This window comes from Lemur catta, chromosome 6, assembly GCF_020740605.2.
Source record: "Lemur catta isolate mLemCat1 chromosome 6, mLemCat1.pri, whole genome shotgun sequence".
NCBI classification, from domain to species: domain Eukaryota; kingdom Metazoa; phylum Chordata; class Mammalia; order Primates; family Lemuridae; genus Lemur; species Lemur catta.
Window position 1 is genome coordinate 99,959,839 of NC_059133.1, and position 22,060 is coordinate 99,981,898.

At 36.7% G+C, this 22,060-nt stretch overlaps 1 protein-coding gene and 1 pseudogene across 1 annotated transcript in view; one reads left to right on the plus strand and one right to left on the minus strand.

The window, feature by feature from the left end:
* Positions 1–22,060, plus strand: part of KDM5A (lysine demethylase 5A) — an 86,616-nt gene that overhangs the window by 21,774 nt on the left and 42,782 nt on the right. The window contains exons 6-14 of the mRNA XM_045554690.1: positions 2,544–2,649; positions 3,825–3,916; positions 4,829–4,987; positions 6,155–6,274; positions 6,977–7,135; positions 14,036–14,217; positions 16,652–16,814; positions 17,903–18,022; positions 21,658–21,852. Coding sequence (XP_045410646.1) covers positions 2,544–2,649; positions 3,825–3,916; positions 4,829–4,987; positions 6,155–6,274; positions 6,977–7,135; positions 14,036–14,217; positions 16,652–16,814; positions 17,903–18,022; positions 21,658–21,852 — 1,296 coding nt within the window. The remainder of the gene's footprint in view (positions 1–2,543; positions 2,650–3,824; positions 3,917–4,828; positions 4,988–6,154; positions 6,275–6,976; positions 7,136–14,035; positions 14,218–16,651; positions 16,815–17,902; positions 18,023–21,657; positions 21,853–22,060) is intronic.
* LOC123640250 lies at positions 11,826–12,237 on the minus strand (annotated as a pseudogene).

A 22,060-nucleotide genomic window follows, 5' to 3' on the forward strand; every position in this document is an offset into this window, starting at 1 on the left:
ACAGTTTGATGAATGTGATGAATGTATAATATACCTGTGAAACCATGACTGCTTTTTTTTAGTATCACTATAGATCATGAATTTTTAAATGCGATGTCTTATTACCACCATCTTTTATTCTTTTGAAAATCTCATTGTTTCAAATTTGGCTAGTGGGAGCCCCTTCAAGCTGGTTCCTGTGTTCTGTTAACATACCTTTATCAATGTTTGAGCATTTATTTTCTGATGTAAAAAGGCTCTTCACCTTCTTGCGTGGCTTTAGACCTGGAATTGGTCGTTTCTCCAAGGGATCCTGGTTCATTTTAGTGGGAAATGGAATTTAGAAACCATTATCTGAGCACAAAGCGTGCTTGTTTCCGCTGGCATGTCATTGCTTCTAGGCCCTTTTAATGGTCAGTGTGAGGAAATTGTTAAGAAATTATGACTTCATATTTTAAGTTCATCCTGATAATTGTAATTGTAATCCAGCACCACAGAGTTCTTTTGGTTTATATTATAGTTTTTTTCCTAGCCTTTTGAGTTGGGAATTTAAATTTAATTCATTTATTTTTATTCTTGATTTTCTTGATACATGTAAGACTAAAATTTCCTGTGGTCACTGCTTTAATTTGTTCTAGAGATCTCACAGATAGTCTTTTTATTGTTGTTAATTTTTTGATAGAGAGTTAACAATTTTCAGGTGAAAGCATCTTTTTCATTTTGTTATTTCTAGTTTTATTCCATTAAGATTAGAGAATGTTATTTTATTATTCCTACTTTTTGGAACTTTACTGCCTGTATGAAAAGGTTGTTGTAAGTATTAATTGATTAAAATACTTAGATGTGGCACGTACTATCTATTCTTTATGTTAGGTTTTATTGTTAAGTACTTTGCTTTAAATAGTAGTAAAGAATGTATAGTGTTATATTTATCATTGAATTAATTGTAGAAGTTGGTTAGTATAACCAAATTAGTCTACAAAAGTTTAAAGATAAATTTTGAAATGCCATTTTGGTTGGTTTTGTTCTTATATGATCTTTTATTAATCTGGATTGCATGTATCATTTGTTATGTAACTGTAGACTTATAAAGTAGTCTGTATTTTATTCTGGTTTATTTTTATACCTATTGTTTATTTATACATTTAAAATAAATTTTGGTTATTTACTTATTCTACATTCAGGGATTGTGGTTCATCTAAATTCGAGATTTTTTTTTTTTGAGACAAAGTCTCACTCTCTTGCCTGGGCTAGAGTGCCGTGAGCCTAGCTCACAGCAACCTCAAACTCCTGGGCTTAAGCGATCCTCCTGCCTCAGCCTCCTGGGTAGCTGGGACTACAGGCATGTGCCACCATGCCCGGCTAATTTTTTTCTATTTTTAGTTGTTTGGCTAATTTCTTTCTATTTTTAGTAGAGACGGGGTCTCACTCTTGCTCAGGCTGGTCTCGAACTCCTGAGCTCAAGCGCTCCTCCCGCCTCGGCCTCCCAGAGTGCTAGGATTACAGGCGTGAGCCACTGCACCTGGCCATAAATTCAAGATTTAACACCAGTTTTTGTCAGGATGCTCTTAGCTTCAAGTAATAGAATGCCGGATGACAGTAGCTTAAACATTACAAAATTAAGAACACATTTTTCATGTAAGATTTTCAGAGATAGATAGTTCTAGGATTGGTATAGCATCTTCACATTGTCATCAAGGACCCAGGCTATTTCCGTCTTTCTACCTTGCTTTCTTTAGTATGTGGGTGATAAATCCTTTCCCTTTTGTGCAGCTGCTGCAGGGTCTGGCACCATGTTTTCATCAGACTGAGTCTCCTAACATGAAGAGAGGGAGTTGGGGCAAAAGGACTTATTCTTTGAGAAGCTTTCCCTTTTATTAGAACATAAAAATCTTTTCCAGAGGCTTCCAATAAGCTTTTTTTTTTAATATCTTACAGGCTGGAACTGGATCACATTCCCACCCTAGCTAGGCCATCACCAACAAAGAGAAATAGGGTTGACATGATTGGCTTAGGACAATCATGATTCATCCTCTGAGATAGGCGGACTGCCCTCTAATCAAAGAGAGATATCCATTAGCAAGTTAGAGGTGGAAATTCATATTGTATAATAAACAGTAGTAGACACTACTGTAGTCTTTAGACAGTTTGACAACTGTACTTATATGAGATACAGACAAATTTTTTTAGTGGAAAGAAATATGGGTGTTGCATGGTGCTTTGGTGACTGTTTTCAGCTGTTGTAAGAGTCGGGGAGGATTTACAGCAAGAAATCAAACAATTTTTTTCTTTCATTTTGAAGAGGATCCTGAAACTTTTCTTGGGCAAGAAAATAAATGCATGCCAGGCATGGTGGTGCACGCCTGTAGTCCTAGCTGCTCGGAAGGTTGAGGCAGGAGGATTGCTCTAGCCCAGGAGTTTTAGGTTGCAGTGAGCACCCCTGCATTCCAGCCTTGGCAACAGAGTGAGGCTCTGTCTCTTAAAAAAAATTTAAAACAAAAGAGAAAAGAAATGCGTAAATCAGTATAATTATGTTAATGTGAATTTTGTTTATTACTTTGTAGTTAGAATCTGGAGAAGTGAATAGAAGCACGGAACTGAAGAAACTTCAGATTTTTGGGGCTGGGCCCAAGGTTGTGGGCTTGGCAATAGGAGCAAAAGATAAAGAAGGTAAAATCTGTTATTCGTCATGAAAAGAAATAAGGTGCAACAATATGGTTATAAAAAGATTCAAATGGTACTTGAATCATAGTCTGTGCTAGGAATTTTTTAGGACTTGTAAAATTGCAACATGGTTCCTAGGTTTCTATGTCAAATATTTTAAATTTAAGGTGTGAAAAGCAATATTATGTTGAATTTTTATGATTTTGAAAGAGAGAATTTTCCTTCTCCATGGCTACTATATGACACAGAAATTTATTGTAGTTTCTAAAGGCTAGTTTATGAGAGAATGGTGAAATAAATGGTTTTTACCTAGTGGTCTACAGCCTATAACTTTTAAATTCAAAGGGAAACAGGATTCTCTGACGTTTAGTATCAACATTTACTGGGAGAACTTAGAACTTTTAAATTGTAACCATAATTTTGAGTTTTTAAAAATTGCCCTTGATAAATTATGATACTTCATTTAAATAAACTGTGTTTTCTTCAGAAAGCCTAGTACTCTCAGCTTTCCATGTTTGAAACTTTTTTGTGAGTAGAATTGCTAATGCAAAGATCAAGTTCCACAGTTTTCCCTATGTAACATGTCAATTTTAAAACTCAATTTAACAAAGATTAGATTGGATATGTTTTGATTTTATAAGAACTTAATGAAATGCTACAGTTATAAATCATGTTAATTATTACCATGCTCTGTGATATGGGTAGTTAAAGTCATATAATTCAGATAGTGGACTGAACTGTAGAGGATCAGATAATATCGTTCCATGTCTCTCAAAACATTCCATGTTTTAAAGAATTAGTATTTCACTTTTGTTGTTACTGTATTGGCTGGCAGTGATCTTAAGAATTAGTCCATGACTAATTTGAGAGTACCTGCAAGTAACACATACATGTAGTATGTAGTAAGTACCGCATACAAATGTAGCATTACTGGTTAAGGTCCCTTGAGCTCCATTGTCGAGATTAGAATCCCAATCTGCTGCTGACTGGCTGTGTGATTTTTGAGCAAGGTATTAACTTCTTTATACCTCAGGTTCTTTATCTTTAATGAGAGATAATATTATATCTACCTCATACTGTTGTGAGATTTTAAGTAATTTAAATAATTTTAAATACTATCTGGTCCATAGTAGGCTTTCAACATTAGTTTTTACTATTACTATGTAACTTTCTATTTCAAGATGAGGTCACCAGAAGACGAAAAGTTACCAACAGGTCAGACACATTTAACATGCAAATGAGACAGCGGAAAGGAACGCTCTCTGTTAACTTTGTAAGTGTTTTGGGATGTGTCAGGAGGGAAAGGATTTATTTTTATTTTAGTTTTGTACTTTTTATCTTGGTATATCTTGGTATGTGGTTTCGTTAGCTCATTTGGTTAGAAGACTTGATGGTAAATCTATAAAGTTGCAGCTTTGGTGCATGTAGTGTTAACCTTGCTTTGTCCCTTACACATAGACTGTTTCCCCTAAGTTGTACACCTTATGGTTAACTGAGAGAATTAATATGAATCTGTATAAATTTTTGAGTTGTATTACAGAAAGTGTTCAGTATTCATTCTCTACCAAGGAGTTTTTTTTTGTTTGTTTGTTTTGGGTTGTTTTGTTTTTTTGAGACAGAGTCTTGCTCTGTTGCCTTGGGTAGAGTGCAGTGGCATCATCGTAGCTCACTACAACCTCAAACTCCTGGGCTCAAGTGATCCTCCTGTCTCAGCCTCCCGAGTAGCTGGGACTACAGGTGCACACCACGACACCTGTCTAATTTTTCTATTACTGGAGACAGGGTCTTGCCCTTGCTCAGGCAAGTCTCAAACTCCTGAGCTCAAGCAATCCTCCTGCCTTGGCCTCTGCAGAGTGCTAGGATTACAGTCATGAGCCACCTTGCCTGGCCAGGAGTATTTGTATATCGAGGAACAACATGGTATTTTTATTTTTTTAAATACAAGTTGCTTTTCAAATACCCTAGATTTGTAGTCTTTCTTTATTCTAACAACTTGATATGCTTTTGTTAACTGTAGAAGCTCTGGAAGGAAATTTAGGGAAAGCTGTTTAAATACAATTATTTGACATAGATATTCAGGATTTAAGTTATGTTTACTTTGTTGACATTATTTTGTTTTAATTAAGGAGTTTCAGGTAGAAATTTAATTTAATTATAGAAATAAACTTTTTATTTTTTTTAACAGGTTGATCTGTATGTTTGTATGTTTTGTGGTCGGGGAAATAATGAAGATAAATTGCTTTTGTGTGATGGATGTGATGACAGTTATCATACTTTTTGTCTAATTCCTCCACTACCTGATGTGCCCAAAGGAGACTGGAGGTGTCCTAAATGTGTTGCTGAGGTACAAGCCTAATCTTTATGGATCCTCTTATAACTGAAAACAATAATGCATGCATAGACATACATGTAAACACGTTCGCAAAAGCTTTTTCCACACTCTTTGTTCTTCAGTGTTTAAAATTTCCAGGATTTTAAAATGAGCTATATTGAAGAGAAATGCCTTTCAAAGGTTCTTTTTCTGACTGTTGGTTAGAGAATTCTGTTTACTGCTGCAGATGAATGAGACTTCTGCTCAGAATATTCATATTGCTGGACAACAATAAAAATGGAGAAAAGCTATAGGTGTTTTTTTCTTTTTTAATTTTTTTAAAGGAAGTACAACCAGACATGAAGCTGTAGAGCTTGGGATTTATGCATCCAGCTTTCATGCTAGTAAATAAACTGATGGTGTCTTTTAGCTTGTCCTAATTTGACATGATTGTACTAAATTTTTTTTATTGAAAGATTATAATGATGTCATTGTCATGAAATGCCTAGTCTGTTTACTTATTTTAACAAAATGTTATGATAGAGTTGGCTGGGTGTATCTAGATGCATTCAGTGGTCTTTGGATTATTATTTATTTACTATTTACAAAGGTTAAAAGATTCAGAAGGCAATTCTCCTCTAAGTATATATTTGTGTTAAGACAGTGGTCATGGTGGTTGATAGTGTGAACAAACTATTCTCTTAAGTAACCTAGCAATCCAGTGGATATCCCTTTATCTACCTTTCCTTCCTTCATGAACACACTGGTATGCTAAAAATGATAGGCATTGACTGGTCTGAGTGCAGTGATGTTTAGTGTTTATAAGTAATCTCAAGCAGTTAGAGATTCCTTTTCCACTCTCACTGCTTCACTTGACTGGCCTTAAAAAAAAAAAAGGCAACCCTGGGTTTGATTCTAGGTCAGTAGTCCTGTAGGTGCTTGTCATGCTGCCAGAGCTTAATGCCAACTCCAGAGTCTAAAGCTGTCTCATTACCACCTTCTTGTTGGAAGGCTGTGAAAATACACTTGAGGTTCTAGAACATAATTTCCTGATACTCTGTTGCAAGTAGCTAATACTTGTTTTGTTCTCTAGGGTTGATTGGATTTGCTTTACCTAGGGAGATGATCAAAGAAGTTAGTACCGAAGAGCTTCAATTCACTTTCAGTGAGTTAATCTTAGATATTTTTTTTTCTTTCCAGGAATGTAACAAACCTCGAGAAGCCTTTGGATTTGAACAAGCTGTACGAGAGTATACACTTCAGAGCTTTGGAGAGATGGCAGATAATTTTAAGTCTGATTATTTCAATATGCCAGTCCATGTGAGTAACTATCTTTTTTAGGTTAGTTTTGAGAGGTACAAAGATTTATCTGAGTCCAAAGCTTTTGATTTCCTTTTTTACTTTTATTATTTTGTAGAAAACAGCATGAAAAAGATACAGAACGCTAAATCTTAAAATTAGGGGCCTGACATCTATTTCTTTTTGTTTCACTCTCCAGTGTGGCAGTTTGCACTCATCTGTTGTAAAATCTGTTTTGATGCTTGAATTATTTTATTAGTCCTTTGTGAGTAATCCTTTACAGAAAAGCATGAAGTATTTGGCGGGTGTTGCTTTTGTTTAGTTGTTTGTAAATAGGGTTTGCTTTTCCCAATGGGATCTCAAGCTTCTTTAGTCTCTATCAAAAAAATTTGCCAAAATTGGCCAGAAATTCAGCCTTGCTATTTACATTTCCTTGTTCATCCTTGATATGCTCGTTCATCTTTGTTTTTCCTAGTTGGGAAGCAGTTTTTTTTTAGAAAAAGGCAGTATAAGTCCATTGTGTTTTTCTGAACATCCAGGTTGTCTTTAGCTTTTCTCCAGCTCAGTAGAAAAAGCTAGGTCCCCAGTCTTTTCTGCCCTAGGAAATGAGAAGATGTAAAAAATTTCATCATGGGTTTGTGTTTAGTTGACCTGTGTTTTATGTTATAGTGTGTTATGGTTATAGTGGATTAATAATCTATTATTTTTGTTTTCCCTGCGTAGATGGTTCCCACAGAACTGGTAGAAAAGGAATTCTGGCGGCTGGTGAGCAGCATTGAAGAAGATGTTATTGTGGAGTATGGAGCAGACATCTCCTCAAAAGACTTTGGAAGTGGATTTCCTGTGAAGGATGGTCGGAGAAAGATGCTGCCAGAAGAAGAGGTGCAGATAGTATTAGTCATACTTTTACTTACCCCGAGCTGATTTAGCCTTTGCGTGGAAAACTACCTTTCTCTATCTTAAGGGACCACATTAACTTAAAATATTAAATATGTAGGATTTGTACACTATAAATTATCTTCAGTTTTAAAAACAATTCAGAAATACCTTTAAAAATTATTTAACTATGCATTTTAAAGGTAATTTAATTAGTTTTAAACTTTAACACTATTTTAAAAATTTTGCCTAGTTATTTCTGTTTTAAAACCTAGAAAGTGATTTAGGTTTTTTAAAAGATTACATTTTATTGAAACGTCCAGAAATAAGTTTCCTTCAATACCTGGGCAGGTAGGTTTTCAAGTATGCATTTAAACTGTAACATATACACGAAGTCCTGTCATGTAGGCACATAGGAGGTGACCTCTGTGTAAAGCTGAATTGAGGTGATCATTCATTTCTTTTCTCTTTACTTTGTTCCTTGATGCTTTTTCTTTCCCTTGACACTTTTTCTTTCCTTCTATAATTGGCAACAATTTAAGAGTTTTATCTCTGTTTTTTTTTTTTTTTTTGAGACAAAGTCTCGCTCTGTTGCCCAGGCTAGAGTGCCGTGGCATCAGCCTAGCTCACAGCAACCTCAGACTCCTGGGCTCAAACAATCCTACTGCCTCAGCCTCCCGAGTAGCTGGGACTACGGGCATGCGCCTCCATGCCTGGCTAATTTTTGCTATATGTTTTTAGTTGTCCAGATAATCTCTTTCTATTTTTTTTAGTAGAGATGGGGTCTCGCTCTTGCTCAGGCTGGTCTCGAACTCCTGACCTTGAGCGATCCTCCTGCCTCGGCCTCCCAGAGTGCTAGGATTACAGGTGTGAGCCACTGCGCCCGGCCAAGTTTTATCTCTTATTAAAAGAGTTACACATGGAAAAAAAGGTACGTAGTGTAGAAGAATATTAATTAAAAGTATAGCTACTCTAGCTCTCTTTATGGTTGCCATTTACATGGTATATCTTCTTCCATTCTTTTCTTTTGAAGCTGTTTGTGTCTTGGAATCTGAAGTGTGTCTTTTGTAACATAGCATATAATTGGATCTTGTCTTTTTAGCTAGTCTGACTGTTGCCTTTTGGTTGGAGTGTTCAGGGCATTTACATTTAATGTAATTATTGGTATAGTTGATTAGAGAATAGACTTAAGTTTTTCCAACAGAGAGAGAGAATGGTTACAATGGGAGAGAGAACATAGATTATATTGGGATGGTTTTTACAAGAACAGTTGAGTGTTGGCATGTATACAAACATGTTCAGTATCAGTGAACTTTAAGCCTGGTTTATGTAGGTATCTGTGAAGAAATGCATCAACCTGAGTTTCTTCATACCCTCCCATTGGCAGATGGAAGGCAGTGATCTCATTATCAGAGAGAGACTTCATTTTAGAGCTCTTTCGTTTTTCTGAATTTTGTTTCTGTTCTGAATTTTTAAATTGTTCTTGAGCAGATATTTACATTTTCTAACCTTCTTTTAGAGATAAGGTCACACAGGTTTAAAATATTATTTAGTGACTCTAAGTAAGTAATATTACAAATATAAATATTAATCGTGCTCTGTATTTGAATTTTGTGTGGATTCTAAAAAAATTATTTATTTTTTTCTGCTTTTACCCCATTCAACTTTATGTAACAATGTGGAGAAATGCAGGATTATGACTGCATCTGTTAGACATGAAGATAGGAGTGGCTTTTTGTCCTTGACAGTAATTATTGGGTGGATGATCTATTCAAGTTTTATTCCTGACCATCTAATTGGTTTTCTGTTGTCAAGTAACACATTACTTCTAACCTGAGGGGCTTAAATAACAAACATTGATTATTTCATAGTTTCTGTGGGTCAGGAATTTGTGAGTGGTTTAATGATAGTTCTAGCTTAAAATCTCTCATGAAGTTGCTGTCAAGATATCATTTGGAAGCTGGGTGTGGTAGTTTATACCTATAATTAATCCCAGCTATTTGGGAGGCTGAGGTGGGAGGATTGTTTGAGGCCAAGAATTTACAACTAGCTTGGGCAACATAGCGAGACTCTGTTTCTAAAAAACTATGAAAAAAGCCAGTTGTGGTGGCACATGCCTGTTTGTCCTAGCTACTTGGGAGGCTAAGGAGGGAGGATTGCTTGAGCCAGAGGAGGTCAAAGCTACAGTGAACTATGATCATGCTCCACTGCACTCTAGCTTGGGTGACAGAGCATGACACAGCCTCTTTAAAAAAAGAAAAATAACGTTTGGGGCTGCAGTCCTCAAGGCTTTCAAGGCTTGACTGGGGCTAGTGGATCTGCTTTTTTTATTTTTTTTTGAGACAGAGTCTCGCTGTGTTGCCCGGGCTAGAATGAGTGCCGTGGCGTCAGCCTAGCTCCTAGCAACCTCAAACTCCTGGGCTTAAGCGATCCTCCTGCCTCAGCCTCCCGAGTAGCTGGGACTACAGGCATGCGCCACCATGCCCGGCTAATTTTTTCTATATATATATTTTAGTTGGTCAGATAATTTCTTTCTATTTTTAGTAGAGACAGGGTCTTACTCTTGCTCAGGCTGGTCTCAAACTCCTGACCTCGAGCGATCCACCCGCCTCGGCCTCCCAGAGTGCTAGGATTACAGGCGTGAGCCACCGCGCCTGGCCAGATCTGCTTTTAAAATGGCTCACTCATATGGATGTTGGCTGGAGGCCTCAGATTCTAGCCATGTGGGCCTCCCCATTGGTCTGCTTGAGACCTAGATAGAGTCACAATATCTTATATAATCTAACTTCAAAAATCAGATTTCTTAATATCTGCAGTGTATTACTGGTTACGTAGGTCAGCCCTGTTCAGTATGGGAAGGGACTAGACAAGGTCCTGAATTTCAGAAGGTGAGGATCGGGTGATGGAGTGTGGTAGGAGCATGTTGGAGACAGCCTGTCTTTATTATTTTTCCTATAGCAGAGAGAGGGTCAAAAAGCTGGCCTACTGTGGCTTTTATTCTTCCAACTGTAATTCTTTGAGTTAAGTAATTAGTTTTGGATTAACTGGTTAGAAATATTTTGCTAACTGTCCTAAGTTAAAAACTTTTCTCTTTGTAATTTTAAATAGATTGAAATATTGATTTTTGAGCTTTAATGATGTCAACTGTAATATTAAGAGACAGGCGATAAAGCCTTTTTTTTTAGACTGGGTCACAGATTTGCTATTTTTTTCTAAGCAGTAATGTTTTACTTAGGATTCTGTTTTTGTTGTAAGATAGTATCAGAGAACCTATTTATCACAAAAGGATTTTGGGTACTAATTAGACAATGTACCTAAAACCTTCAGACTTTTTATATTTTATATAAATTTGTTAGTCTGTTCTAAAAATTACTGTATTAAAATAGCAGGTAACTACCAGGTTTTCACCAGGAATTGCACATTTCTGTTGAGCTTCTGTAGTATGAGTTAGCCTCTTGATATCTGATAGCATGCCTCTCTGGTATCACAGTTAAATGGAAAAGTACTTACAAAGTTGTGTCTTAATGAATATAGTGTGCTCTACAAACAGGGTTTCTGGGGAATGAATATAAGTATAGGAGTTGAAACATTTTTTCTTCTCATCCTCCTTACTCCATCTTAAGCATTGACTAAATCCTGTTAGTTCATTTTTCATTGCTTTCTATTTTCTGTAGGATTGGCCCTTTTCCATTCCCACTACCACCATCCTTGTCTAGGTCCTTATCATGCGTTGGGATCATTATTGTGATCTTACATAATGACTCTTTGTATTGGGAGTCTCCAAGGTTTAAGACCATCCCCACATTCAGTGATTTGCTAGGAGGTCTCATGGCTATGACTTATTACAGTGAGATGATACAGACCAAGATCAGCACAGGGCAAAATGCATGGGCAAAGTCCATAGGAAACCAGGCACAGGCTTCTAAGAGTCTTCTCTCAGGGAGGGTCTCACAGGATGTACTTAATTACTCCAGTATCAAATTATGGCAGCATGTGTGAAATGTTGCCTGCCAGGGAAGCTCAGTGCCCAAGGTTTTTATTGGAAGCTGGTGACAGGAGCACCCTTTGCCAGACACGTACCAAAATTCAGACTTGGAGAAGGAAAGCAAGTGTTTAACATAAACCACATTGTACAGCCTGGGCGTTTAAAAATATTTAAAGAGTCTGTTCATCATACTGTTTCATTTTTCAGAGGCTTTTATTTCTTTTTTGACTATAGGATAAAATCTAAGCTTCTTAGTCTAAAACTTAAGATTGTAGATCCGAACTTCTTTTCTAGTCTTACTTCCTATATTTCTGAGTATTATTGTTCTACTCTTGTCCCTACACCAGCCAGACTAGTATATTGTCTCTTTGTAATTTGCCTTTTACATTCCTGTAGCTCTCCCTCCTGGAATGTGTATTACAATCTTACCTCTTCTGTAAAGCTCAACACAGGTTCTTCCTTTTCCATGAAGTTTTCTTAATAATTCAAACCCATGATGATTACTGTTACAAATTTATTCTTTTTTTTTTTTTTGTATTTGGAATTGCCTTTGGTTGTAACTTGCTTTGTGTGTAAACCTTGTCTCTTCAATTAGATCCATTATTTTTTCAGCCAACCAGCTGACCAACCAGCCAAAAAACATATTGTGTGATACCTGTTTTTTGGGTTTTATAATTGTATTTGATGTATCTGACACTCAGCAGTTAGTTCTCATCCACATTGTAGATTTTTGAAAGTGGTAACAGGTACATATGTAACCAAAGTATAGAGCTTATTTGGTGAATCTTCATCCTCATTACGTTTTCTGGACAACGGCACACAGATTATGGTATGGGACATTCCTTATTCCTTTGGCCCAGATAGCTTTGTTAAGCCTGGTGTCAGTGCGCACATCTGGAGTTCCCATTTCCTTCATGGCAAATTTCTGTATCTCTTTGAGTTCCTGAGGGGTACGCTTCTTGAAGCCCACTCCGTGGATGCTCTTGTGAACGTTGTATTCTTGGGTGACCACCTCGTTGATGGCAGAACAGCCCTTCTTCTCGCCACCCTTCTTTGGGGGAGCCATTCTGCCAGGCCCAGGTTGGAAAGGAGGAGCACGAGGGATTGTGGGAGAAGGAAAGCAGCTGAGTAATATCTGTTTGTTGGTTTGTTTGTTTGTTTATTTTTAAATTTTTTTTTACTTTAGCATATTACGGGGATACAAATGTTTTTTTTTTTTTTTTTTTTTTTTTGAGACAGAGTCTCACTCTGTTGTCTGGGCTAGGGTACTGTGGCGTCAGCCTAGCTCACAGCAACCTCAGACTCCTGGGTTCAAGCGATCCTCCTGCCTCAGCCTCCCAAGTAGCTGGGACTACAGGCATGTGCCACCATGCCCAGCTAATTTTTCTCTATATATTTTTAGCCGTCCATATAATTTCTTTCTGTTTTTAGTAGAGACAGGGTCTCGCTCTTGCTCAGGCTGGTCTCGAACTCCTGAGTGCAAACGATCCTCCTGCCTCAGCCTCCCAGAGTGCTAGGATTGCAGGCGTGAGCCACCGCGCCCGGCCCTTATTTTTTCTATATCTGTGAAAAATGATGTTGGTATTTTAATAGGGATTGCATTGAATCTGTAGGTCACTTTAGGTAGCATAGATGTAATATCTATTTAAATCCTTTTCTTTTTTTAGCCTATGGGTGTAGGAATAGTATGTCTTTGTTATTTCTTATTGGAATTCCTAGTTAGCCCTATGCTGGACTTTATTCTATTCTCCATGACTCTTAATTATACTGTTATATTTTCTCTGTTCCCGTGGTACATTGTGGATAATTTCTTCACATCTCTCTTCTGGTTCGCAAATTCTCTCTTCAGCTTTATAACTGGCTGTTTAACCCTCTCACTTTGAGAGTTTTTTTTTTTAAACCTTTTATTATAGAAACTTCTAAACATTTAAAAGTAACACAGTAATGAACCTCCCCCTCTGCCTCAGTACCTGCCATCCAGGTTCAGTTATCAACCTTCTAATAGAAGATAGTTGGATTCTCATTTCTGCTTCTGCATTCAGTCTGTTATGATATCACATGGCATGTTTCTTCTGGAAAACTCACTACAGTCTTGCAAGAATATTAGTGAAAGAGGCAAATAACGTCTTATAATTATGAAAATAGTTCGACATCATGGATCCTCTGGACTCCACTTTTAGAACTGCTCTCCATAAAGATGAGAAGCACTTCAAGTCACTGTCTTATGTGGCTTCAGGGATGGTGTTTGAAACTTAGATTCCAGTGTCTATATCCAGTTACAAACCCCTGTGATAACTCTGACAGCAGTTTCCTTTTTCATTCTGGTTTTGCCTCCTCTCTGTTTCTGGAAACTGGAAATTCCTTTTTCTTTTGAGTTGAGCTATGAAGGTTTTTTGTTATTGTTATAATTTATGCAGTATTTCTAGATATGTTTGTAGGTAGGAGTGGTGGTAGTGACTTTCTGTTCATCAGTCTACATTGTTGTCACAAATTCAGGATTATGTATCTTATTATGTTTTGTCTTCACAGTGTTTAGCACCATGCTATAAATAAAGTAATAAACATTTTTGGAAATTATGCTTCTGAGGATAGAGTAGAAATAAAATAGTCACCTGTTAAAATGGATGTCACTGTTTTACTGGTAGGCTGGGCAGTAATAAGCAGCTTTGTTCATGTGCTCTGGAGTAAACCAGAGGCGTCTGAAATAAAGGGAAATCTATATAGACACTACACAGGAGATAGGATTAAATATTTAGTTATGTGAGTTACATGTATTGGAGAACAAAGAGCACAGATTATATGGACTAGCTTATTGTAAATATTATAAAATTTTTACCTTTTTTGGAAGATTCCCTTGACATTGCTGTTGAGCACCTGTCATTTCTGATCTTTCATTTACAGTTTCTTTTTTTCTTTTATAGGAATATGCACTTTCTGGTTGGAATTTGAATAACATGCCTGTCCTGGAGCAGTCTGTCCTTGCACATATTAATGTGGACATCTCTGGTATGAAGGTACCATGGCTCTATGTGGGAATGTGCTTCTCTTCTTTTTGTTGGCACATTGAAGATCACTGGAGTTATTCCATCAACTACTTGCACTGGTATGCGCAGTCTTCAATACAGCACACATACTTAGTGACCTTTTTAAAGATGTGATAATATTAGGTGGTATGTTAGGGAGAACTGACTTTCTGAAAGCATTTCCTACTCAAAAGTAGAATAATATATTGGGAAGAGAAGAGGGGAGGCTTCTTAGGACACTTTCTCTTTTAAAATAGGTACAAGTAGCAGAGCTTAGAGTTTTGGGTCAAATGATGCTTGTGTAGTATACATGAAAGTTATTTTGGTATGGTTGTCCGCCCTTATCCACAGAGAATAAATTTCAGGATCCCCAGTGGATGCCTAAAACTGTAGATGATACTGAACCATGGCTGGGCATGGTGGCTCATGCTTTTAATCCTAGCACTCTGGGAGGCCAAGGAGGGAGAATCGTTTGAGGTCAGGAGTTCAGGACCAGCCTGAGCAAAGGCGAGACCCCGTCTCTACTAAAAATAGAAAAAATTAGCTGGGCATGGTGATATGCGCCTATAGTGCCAACTACTCGGGAGGCTGAGGCAGCAGGATCCTTTGAGCCCAGGAGCTTGAGGTTGCTGTGAGCTAGGCTGATGCCATGGCACTCTAGCCCAGAAAACAGAGTGAGACCCTGTTTCAAAAAAACAACAACAACAACAAAAAAACCGAACCATATATGTGTGTGTGTGTGTATATACACACACACACATATATAAAATAATTTTTCCTGCACATATATACCTATGATGAAGTTTAATTTATGAATTAGGCAGAGTAAAATATTAACAATAATAACTAATAATAAAATAGAACAGTTATCACAATGTATTTTAATCAAAGTTATTTAAATGCATTCTCTCAGAATATCTTCCTATACTGTACTCACCTATTTTTAGACTACGGTTGACTGTGGGTAACTGAAATTGTTGATATTGAAACATTGGTTAAGGGGAGAACTACTGAATATCTTTTGATATGAAAGAATGTTTAAAGTGTATATAATTTAGATCTGGCTAACTTTCAGTATTTGAAATTTTCAAATGATTTTAACTTTTCAATAAGATCTTCCCTAAAAATGCCTAAAAGTTACATGTGTAGTCATTAAATTCTTTTGCTGAATTTTTTTGTATCTCACCCACAGCTTTTATTTAACTAGTTCCTTACCCAGTATTATGATATCTTAACTAGGTAAGATTTTTCTCTGCAGTTACAAGATACTACTGAGATCACAGTACGCAGTAGAAAACTCTAGTGGTTTTCTTGCTCTGCTTCATTGCTATGCTGTGTGATGTGGTAGCTGCTAGTCACCTGTGGCTATTTAAATTCAAAGTAGTTAAGAGTAAGTAAAATTAAATATGTACTTCCTCAGTTGCACTAGACATATTTCAAGTGCTCTGTAGTCATATGTGATTAGGAGTCACTGTATTGGCCAGCACAGATACAGAACTTTTTTTTTTTTTTTTTGAGACAGAGTCTCACTTAGTTGCCCGAGCTAGAGGGCCATGGTGTCAGCCTAGCTCACGGCAACCTCAAACTCCTGGGCTCAGGGGATCCTCCTGCCTCAGCCTCCTGAGTAGCTGGGACTACAGGTGCATACCACCACACCCAGCTAATGTTTTCTATTTTTAGTTGCCCAGCTAATTTTTTTTCTATTTTTAGTAGAGATGGGGGTCTCAAACTCCTGAGCTCAAGCCTTGGCCTCCCAGAGTGCTAGGATTACAGGCGTGAGCCACCGCACCCGGCCAATACAGCGCATTTTTAATCATTGCAGTTAAGTTCTGTTGGGGACAGCACTGCTCTGTAGTCTTGGGAACTGCATGAGGATTAAGAAATACAACTGCTTGTAAATAGCTTGACTAATTAAATCCAATTCATTGTAGTACAACTTAATTTTCTAAATGAACTCTAGTTTTCTAAAGACTAGTAGATTAATGATGCCAAGTTTTTGATCCTTAAGGTTTATAGATAGAACTATATTTGAAGCTTCAATAATTTCTAGCCTTGGCATATTTCCTTGGATAGTAAGATTGAACTCAATGAAGTTATTTAGAGGTATGCTAGAGAGCCTTGACTGACTTTGATCATTGTGGGGATAATTGGAGTATCCACTGGACCTGTGAATCAAAGTAGTGTGTCAGTACCCTTTGGAACAGTGCTTACTTTTCATATAGTGTCTTTCCTGTTTGAAGATACTATTACCAATCCACCTTAAAGAGTTCGTGTGTTCTGAGTTGCTTTTCTGATAGTAGTGATAAGTATGTATCTATCCTTCCATATATTCTTGCCTTACCTCCTATTACGAACAAGAGCACAGGTTTATGAGATGGTTGCCAGGATTCAGGACATATAATCTGTGGCCATAGGATAAGACAAAGTTAATTATAGTTTAGCGGGTTTGAATCAGAGATCCTGGCCTCATTGGTACCGTGTGTTATCTAGTTAAACAGTTATTTCTTTTGCTAGGGGAGAGCCAAAGACATGGTATGGTGTGCCATCTCATGCTGCAGAACAACTGGAGGAGGTGATGAGGGAGCTGGCCCCTGAGTTATTTGAATCCCAGCCTGATCTTCTACATCAGTTAGTCACCATCATGAACCCCAATGTGCTAATGGAGCATGGTGTGCCTGTGAGTCTTTTTATGTCTCCCTCTAGTAATTTTAATTTAAAGTTATTTTAGCTTTTGATTAGATAGTATGATAACAAATGCTTTGTTGTAATTGGAAGTGAAGGTTCTTGTTATCTAGCCAAATTACAATTCATACACTAAAGGGAACAACTTTTATCTGATTAAGTAGTAGTGTTTTAAGGTATGAATCATACTTTATTTATAGCTACCTATTCAAATAACCTTCTGTTTTCAGTAAACATTATATCCTGGTTTGAACAAAAATCTCATATTCTTTATTATCCCTATTTAACCAAAGTATGGGTATTTTAAGTGGTAGCTCTGGTAACTCATGTTTGTCCTATTTTTTCATGTAAAGATTTCAGCTTTTAATACATGAGATAATGAAGTAAAAATATACCGCAAATACCTTTTCTACTTTTCAATTTAGTTTTTAAAATGATTCTCAAATTTAAGCTACTACACTTGATAAAGTATAAATTTAATGTTTGCCACATATAATCAAATATTTATCATAACCTTAATGAGAAAGTAGATTAGCATTCATGGTGTTACTTTGTCTTTAAAGAGTGAATTTATACTGAAGTCTGAGACTTTTCAGTAGAAACAGTGTCATCATAAAACAAAGTGATTCAGGAAAACTGATTTTGGGGACATCTCGTGTTATGTGTGAGCTAATAAGTTTAGCTGGTTTCCAGAAAATTATCCAAAGGTAGTAGAAAGTTCTTATTCTTTACCACTGTTTACAACCCAGGAATAAAAAAAATTCTCTTAGTTGAAAAAATATTATCAAGTTAGTAAACTAATAGCTCAGTGAGAGTAATATTTTGTCTTTGAGAATTTCTTTTGGCTGCTAATTCTTGTCATGTATTATAATTTATTATCAGTGACTATTTTAAGAAGGTAGGATTCGATTCTAGCTACCTCTTAAACCCTGGTATTATCTTCTGATATGTGTAAGTTAATGTTTTATTGTTTTTAAGTTAGAAAACGTTTCTGAAACTGATAAAATCTGTCTCCCTGTTTTTATTGTTTTTATTTTGTTTTTTTTTTTTTTTTTTGTATCCCTGTTCCCAATTTGCATTTAGGTGTACAGGACCAATCAGTGTGCTGGCGAGTTTGTTGTGACGTTTCCTCGTGCCTATCATTCTGGATTTAACCAGGGCTACAACTTTGCTGAAGCTGTGAACTTCTGTACTGCTGACTGGGTCTGTTCTATAGCAAGTAGCTGTAGTATGTCTACCAACACTCCTATAAAATGCAGCTTAGTTGCCATATTTACTTAGCTGGGCTGAGGGTAGGGTTCATGAATATTTCTGTGGAGACTGCAGTGGGTGTTGTAGTTTAGAAAGTTAAGTGGAGTTTCCATTGCATTTTTTATTTGGAAGATTTTATAGTTCTTTACTTCTCATCCCATCTATTTATTATTTTCCTTACTCTGAACTTCACATATCAGTTGATACTTTCTGAATCCTCCTTTTCTGAGGGAATAATGGTTCCTCTAATCTTTGCTTTCTGTGAGCATTTTGGGATCTCATAAAGATGATTGGGTTTATAGAGATAATTTGAAATATTCTGCCATATCTTCAAATATCTAGCTCTGTGATTTTTTTTAAAAAATTATAATTTTTCTGATATAAACAATTAGATGAGTTTATTCTTCCTTCTGCTTTATGTTTTCTATATTCCTTTTCAAAAAAGTTTTTAAAAAGAGTATAATATTGATATTTGTGTGGTGCTATACTTTTGTTTAAGTGATAATGCCGAGTGATTGCTATTTTGCTTTTGTTTAAGGTAGATACGAAAAAGTAATTAGTTATGGTTATGTTGGTTGGGAAAAGACTGTACACTATATTTATAATACACACTATTTTTCTTTTGGTGATGCTGTTTTTGTTGCCTGTCAACATTTTGGGGGAAATCCTTTAGTAATATTGGATCTTAAGTTTTACTGTGGGCATCTTAATTTATTAAATTCTGTGGTTAAACATATAAAGATTATTTTTGTTTCCTGGATAATAAATAAAATGATAGAATGAATAGTCTTATTTTATCCAATAATTTTAAACTGCTTCCTTCTTTGGAAGCAGTGTAATTTAGCGAGAAGAAGATTAAGCTTAGGGTTTTGCCTTGGCTTTAAACTCTGTTTTTAAAATTTCAAGTAACATTTATTGAGTTCATGATTTTCATGGTAATTGGCTAGGTGTAGGATAGGAAACAGGATGATTCAGATATAAATTACAGACGATTTCTACCTTTAGCATGCTTACTATTGTATGAGCATGTATAGCTTTTTAAATTTCACTGGGCCTAAGTTTTTTACCTGGCATTTGAAAATGCTAATAAATACACTTAATAACCACACACAAATTAGATGATATGTGTGAAAGCCCTTTTCATTCTTTAGAAGAAGAGTGTTATATGAATTCAAAATTATAGCTGCTTTATTTCTAGAATAAAGTAATGGGACTAATTTTTATATGCCACAATAGATAATCGTAAGTTTTATGTGATAAGATAGATAATAGATAGATAATAGATAAGTTTTATGTGACTTCCTTACATATTGTAATAATGCAAATCTCACAGTTTGATTTTTTTCTACTTTCTATTGGAGGCTATGTGAGAAATGTTTAAAGAATACATATTTAAGAATTAATATATGAAAGAGTTTTTTTTTTTTTTTTTTTTGAGACAGGGTCTCGCTTTGTTGCCTGGGCTACAGTGAGTGCCGTGGTGTCAGCCTAACTCACAGCAACCTCAAACTCCTGGGCTTAAGCAATCAGCCTCCCGAGTAGCTGGGACTACAGGCATGCGCCACCATGCCCAGCTAATTTTTTCTATATATATATTTTGGTTGGCCAGATAATTTCTTTCTATTTTTAGTAGAGACGGGGGTCTCGCTCTTGCTCAGGCTGGTCTCGAACTCCTGACCTCGAGTGATCCACCCGCCTCGGCCTCCCAGAGTGCTAGGATTACAGGCGTGAGCCACCGCGCCTGGCCTGAAAGAGTTGTTAATAGACAGTTATTGCTAATAAATTCAATATATATATTTCTGTGGGAAAATTTGTTTCTTTGAAGAATATGGAAACACTGCTTCATTCAGAGATAGCCTCATTTTCTCCGCGAGTCCTTTAATTCCTTTCTGCCTTTCTCAAAATGTAGGTGAATTCTAAAAGGTTCTTAAAGGTCTATTTAAAATTTTTTTCTCTTTTATATTACAGTTTTCTTATTGAAACAAAACTCCTTTTAGTCACCCAAGTTTTTCTGCCTGATCACAGGAAAGAAGTTGAAGTTGGAGTGTGTGTGTTGCAAGTGTGTGTAATAAGTTGGCTTACAGCTTGATGGTTATAGAAATATTCAGAATTTATCTTAAAGACAGTATCTGTTGCTTTATGAAAAATGATCATTTAGTTATTTACTTATTTCATTGTTAGAGAAAATAAAGTATATAATTTCAGGATTTCACTTCTTTGAGTTCTTTTTCTGCCAGGCTCGTTGTTTTTTTTTTTTTTTTGAGACAGAGTCTCACTCTGTTGCCCGGGCTAGAGTGAGTGCCGTGGCGTCAGCCTAGCTCACAGCAACCTCAAACTCCTGGGCTTAAGCGATCCTACTGCCTCAGCCTCCCGAGTAGCTGGGACTACAGACATGCGCTACCATGCCCGGCTAATTTTTTGTATATATATTTTTAGTTGTCCAGATAATTTATTTCTATTTTTAGTAGAGACGGGGGTCTCACTCTTGCTGAGGCTGGTCGCGAACTCCTGACCTCGAGCGATCCACCCGCCTCGGCCTCCCAGAGTGCTAGGATTACAGGCGTGAGCCACCACGCCTGGCCCAGGCCCAGACTCGTTGTTTTGAAAAGAATTTCCAGATGCTAAAATCTGAGTTATCTTGTGCTTTGGTTCCTGTAAAAAAATAAAAAGTCAGGCAAAGTGGCTTGCTTAAGTAGTATTTTTTCCTTGTTTTTCTTTTCTTTCTTGTTTTTCTTCAGATAACACCTGCTCTTTTTGTTTTATGGAAATTTGAATGTCGAATACTTCTACTTAATCCTTTATGGCCTGAAGTTTAAAAATTTTTTTTATTTTTATAATTTTCTTTTTCTTATAAGGGCAGCCTCACGTTAAACTGATCCAAGGCTGGGTGCTGTGGCTTATTCCTGTAATCTCAGCACTCTGGGAGCCTGAGGTGGGAGGGTGGCTTGAGGCCAGGAGTTGGAAACCAGCCTGGGCAACATAGTGAGATAAAAAATAAAAAAAAATTAGCTCCCAGCACTTTGGGAGGAGAGAGGATCGCTTTAGGCTGGGAGTTTGAGACCAGCCTAAGCAACATAGTGAGACCCTGTCTCTTTAAAAAAAAAAAAAATTAGCTAGGCATGGTGTGCCAGTAGTCCCAGCTACCCAGGATGCTGAGGCAGGAGGATCACCTGAGCCTAGAAGTTCAAGGCTGCAAGTGAGCTGTGTTCATGCAACTGCCCTCCAGCCTGGGTGACAGAGCGAGACCCTGTCTATATAAAAAACAACAACAAAAAACCCACTGATCTAAAGGAGTTTGCTGCCTTATTTATGTGCCAAGGAACTCCTGCTTCTTCATGTAATATATAAAAAATCAGCAGTTTAGGCCAGAAGCTTAACCTTTCAAATTAGGGAAATTTTCTGTGGGAAGAAATTTATAATTCTGATTGGGTCATAAAGGGTTAATATTCATAGTTGCCTCTTACATTCAAATGGGATTTATTATTCTGTCTTCTTTATGATAAGAGGCAGGATCTGGAGGGTAAATAATGGTTCTGTTCTGAAATGTTACAAGCAAGTAATTTAATTTGGAAATCTCTTGTTTTCAGTTGCCCATTGGACGTCAGTGTGTAAATCATTACCGACGGCTGAGGCGCCATTGTGTCTTTTCACATGAGGAACTCATTTTCAAGATGGCAGCAGATCCAGAATGCTTGGATGTGGGGCTGGCTGCCATGGTTTGCAAAGAATTGACTCTCATGACTGAAGAAGAAACACGATTAAGGGAATCTGTTGTACAAATGGTGAGTTTGCTGAGCATATTTCCTATATTTGATACTACATATGAGATATACTAAAATATAGAGAAAGAATCCATTTTCATGTTTGGTCCCTTTAGGAGTTGAACACAAAAATCTCTACTTTAGAGAAGGTTTTATACTTTTAAAATTGCCATTTTTGTTTCTTCAGATTGAAAAAGTTTTAGGAGTCTTAATGTTATCTCTAGGTTTT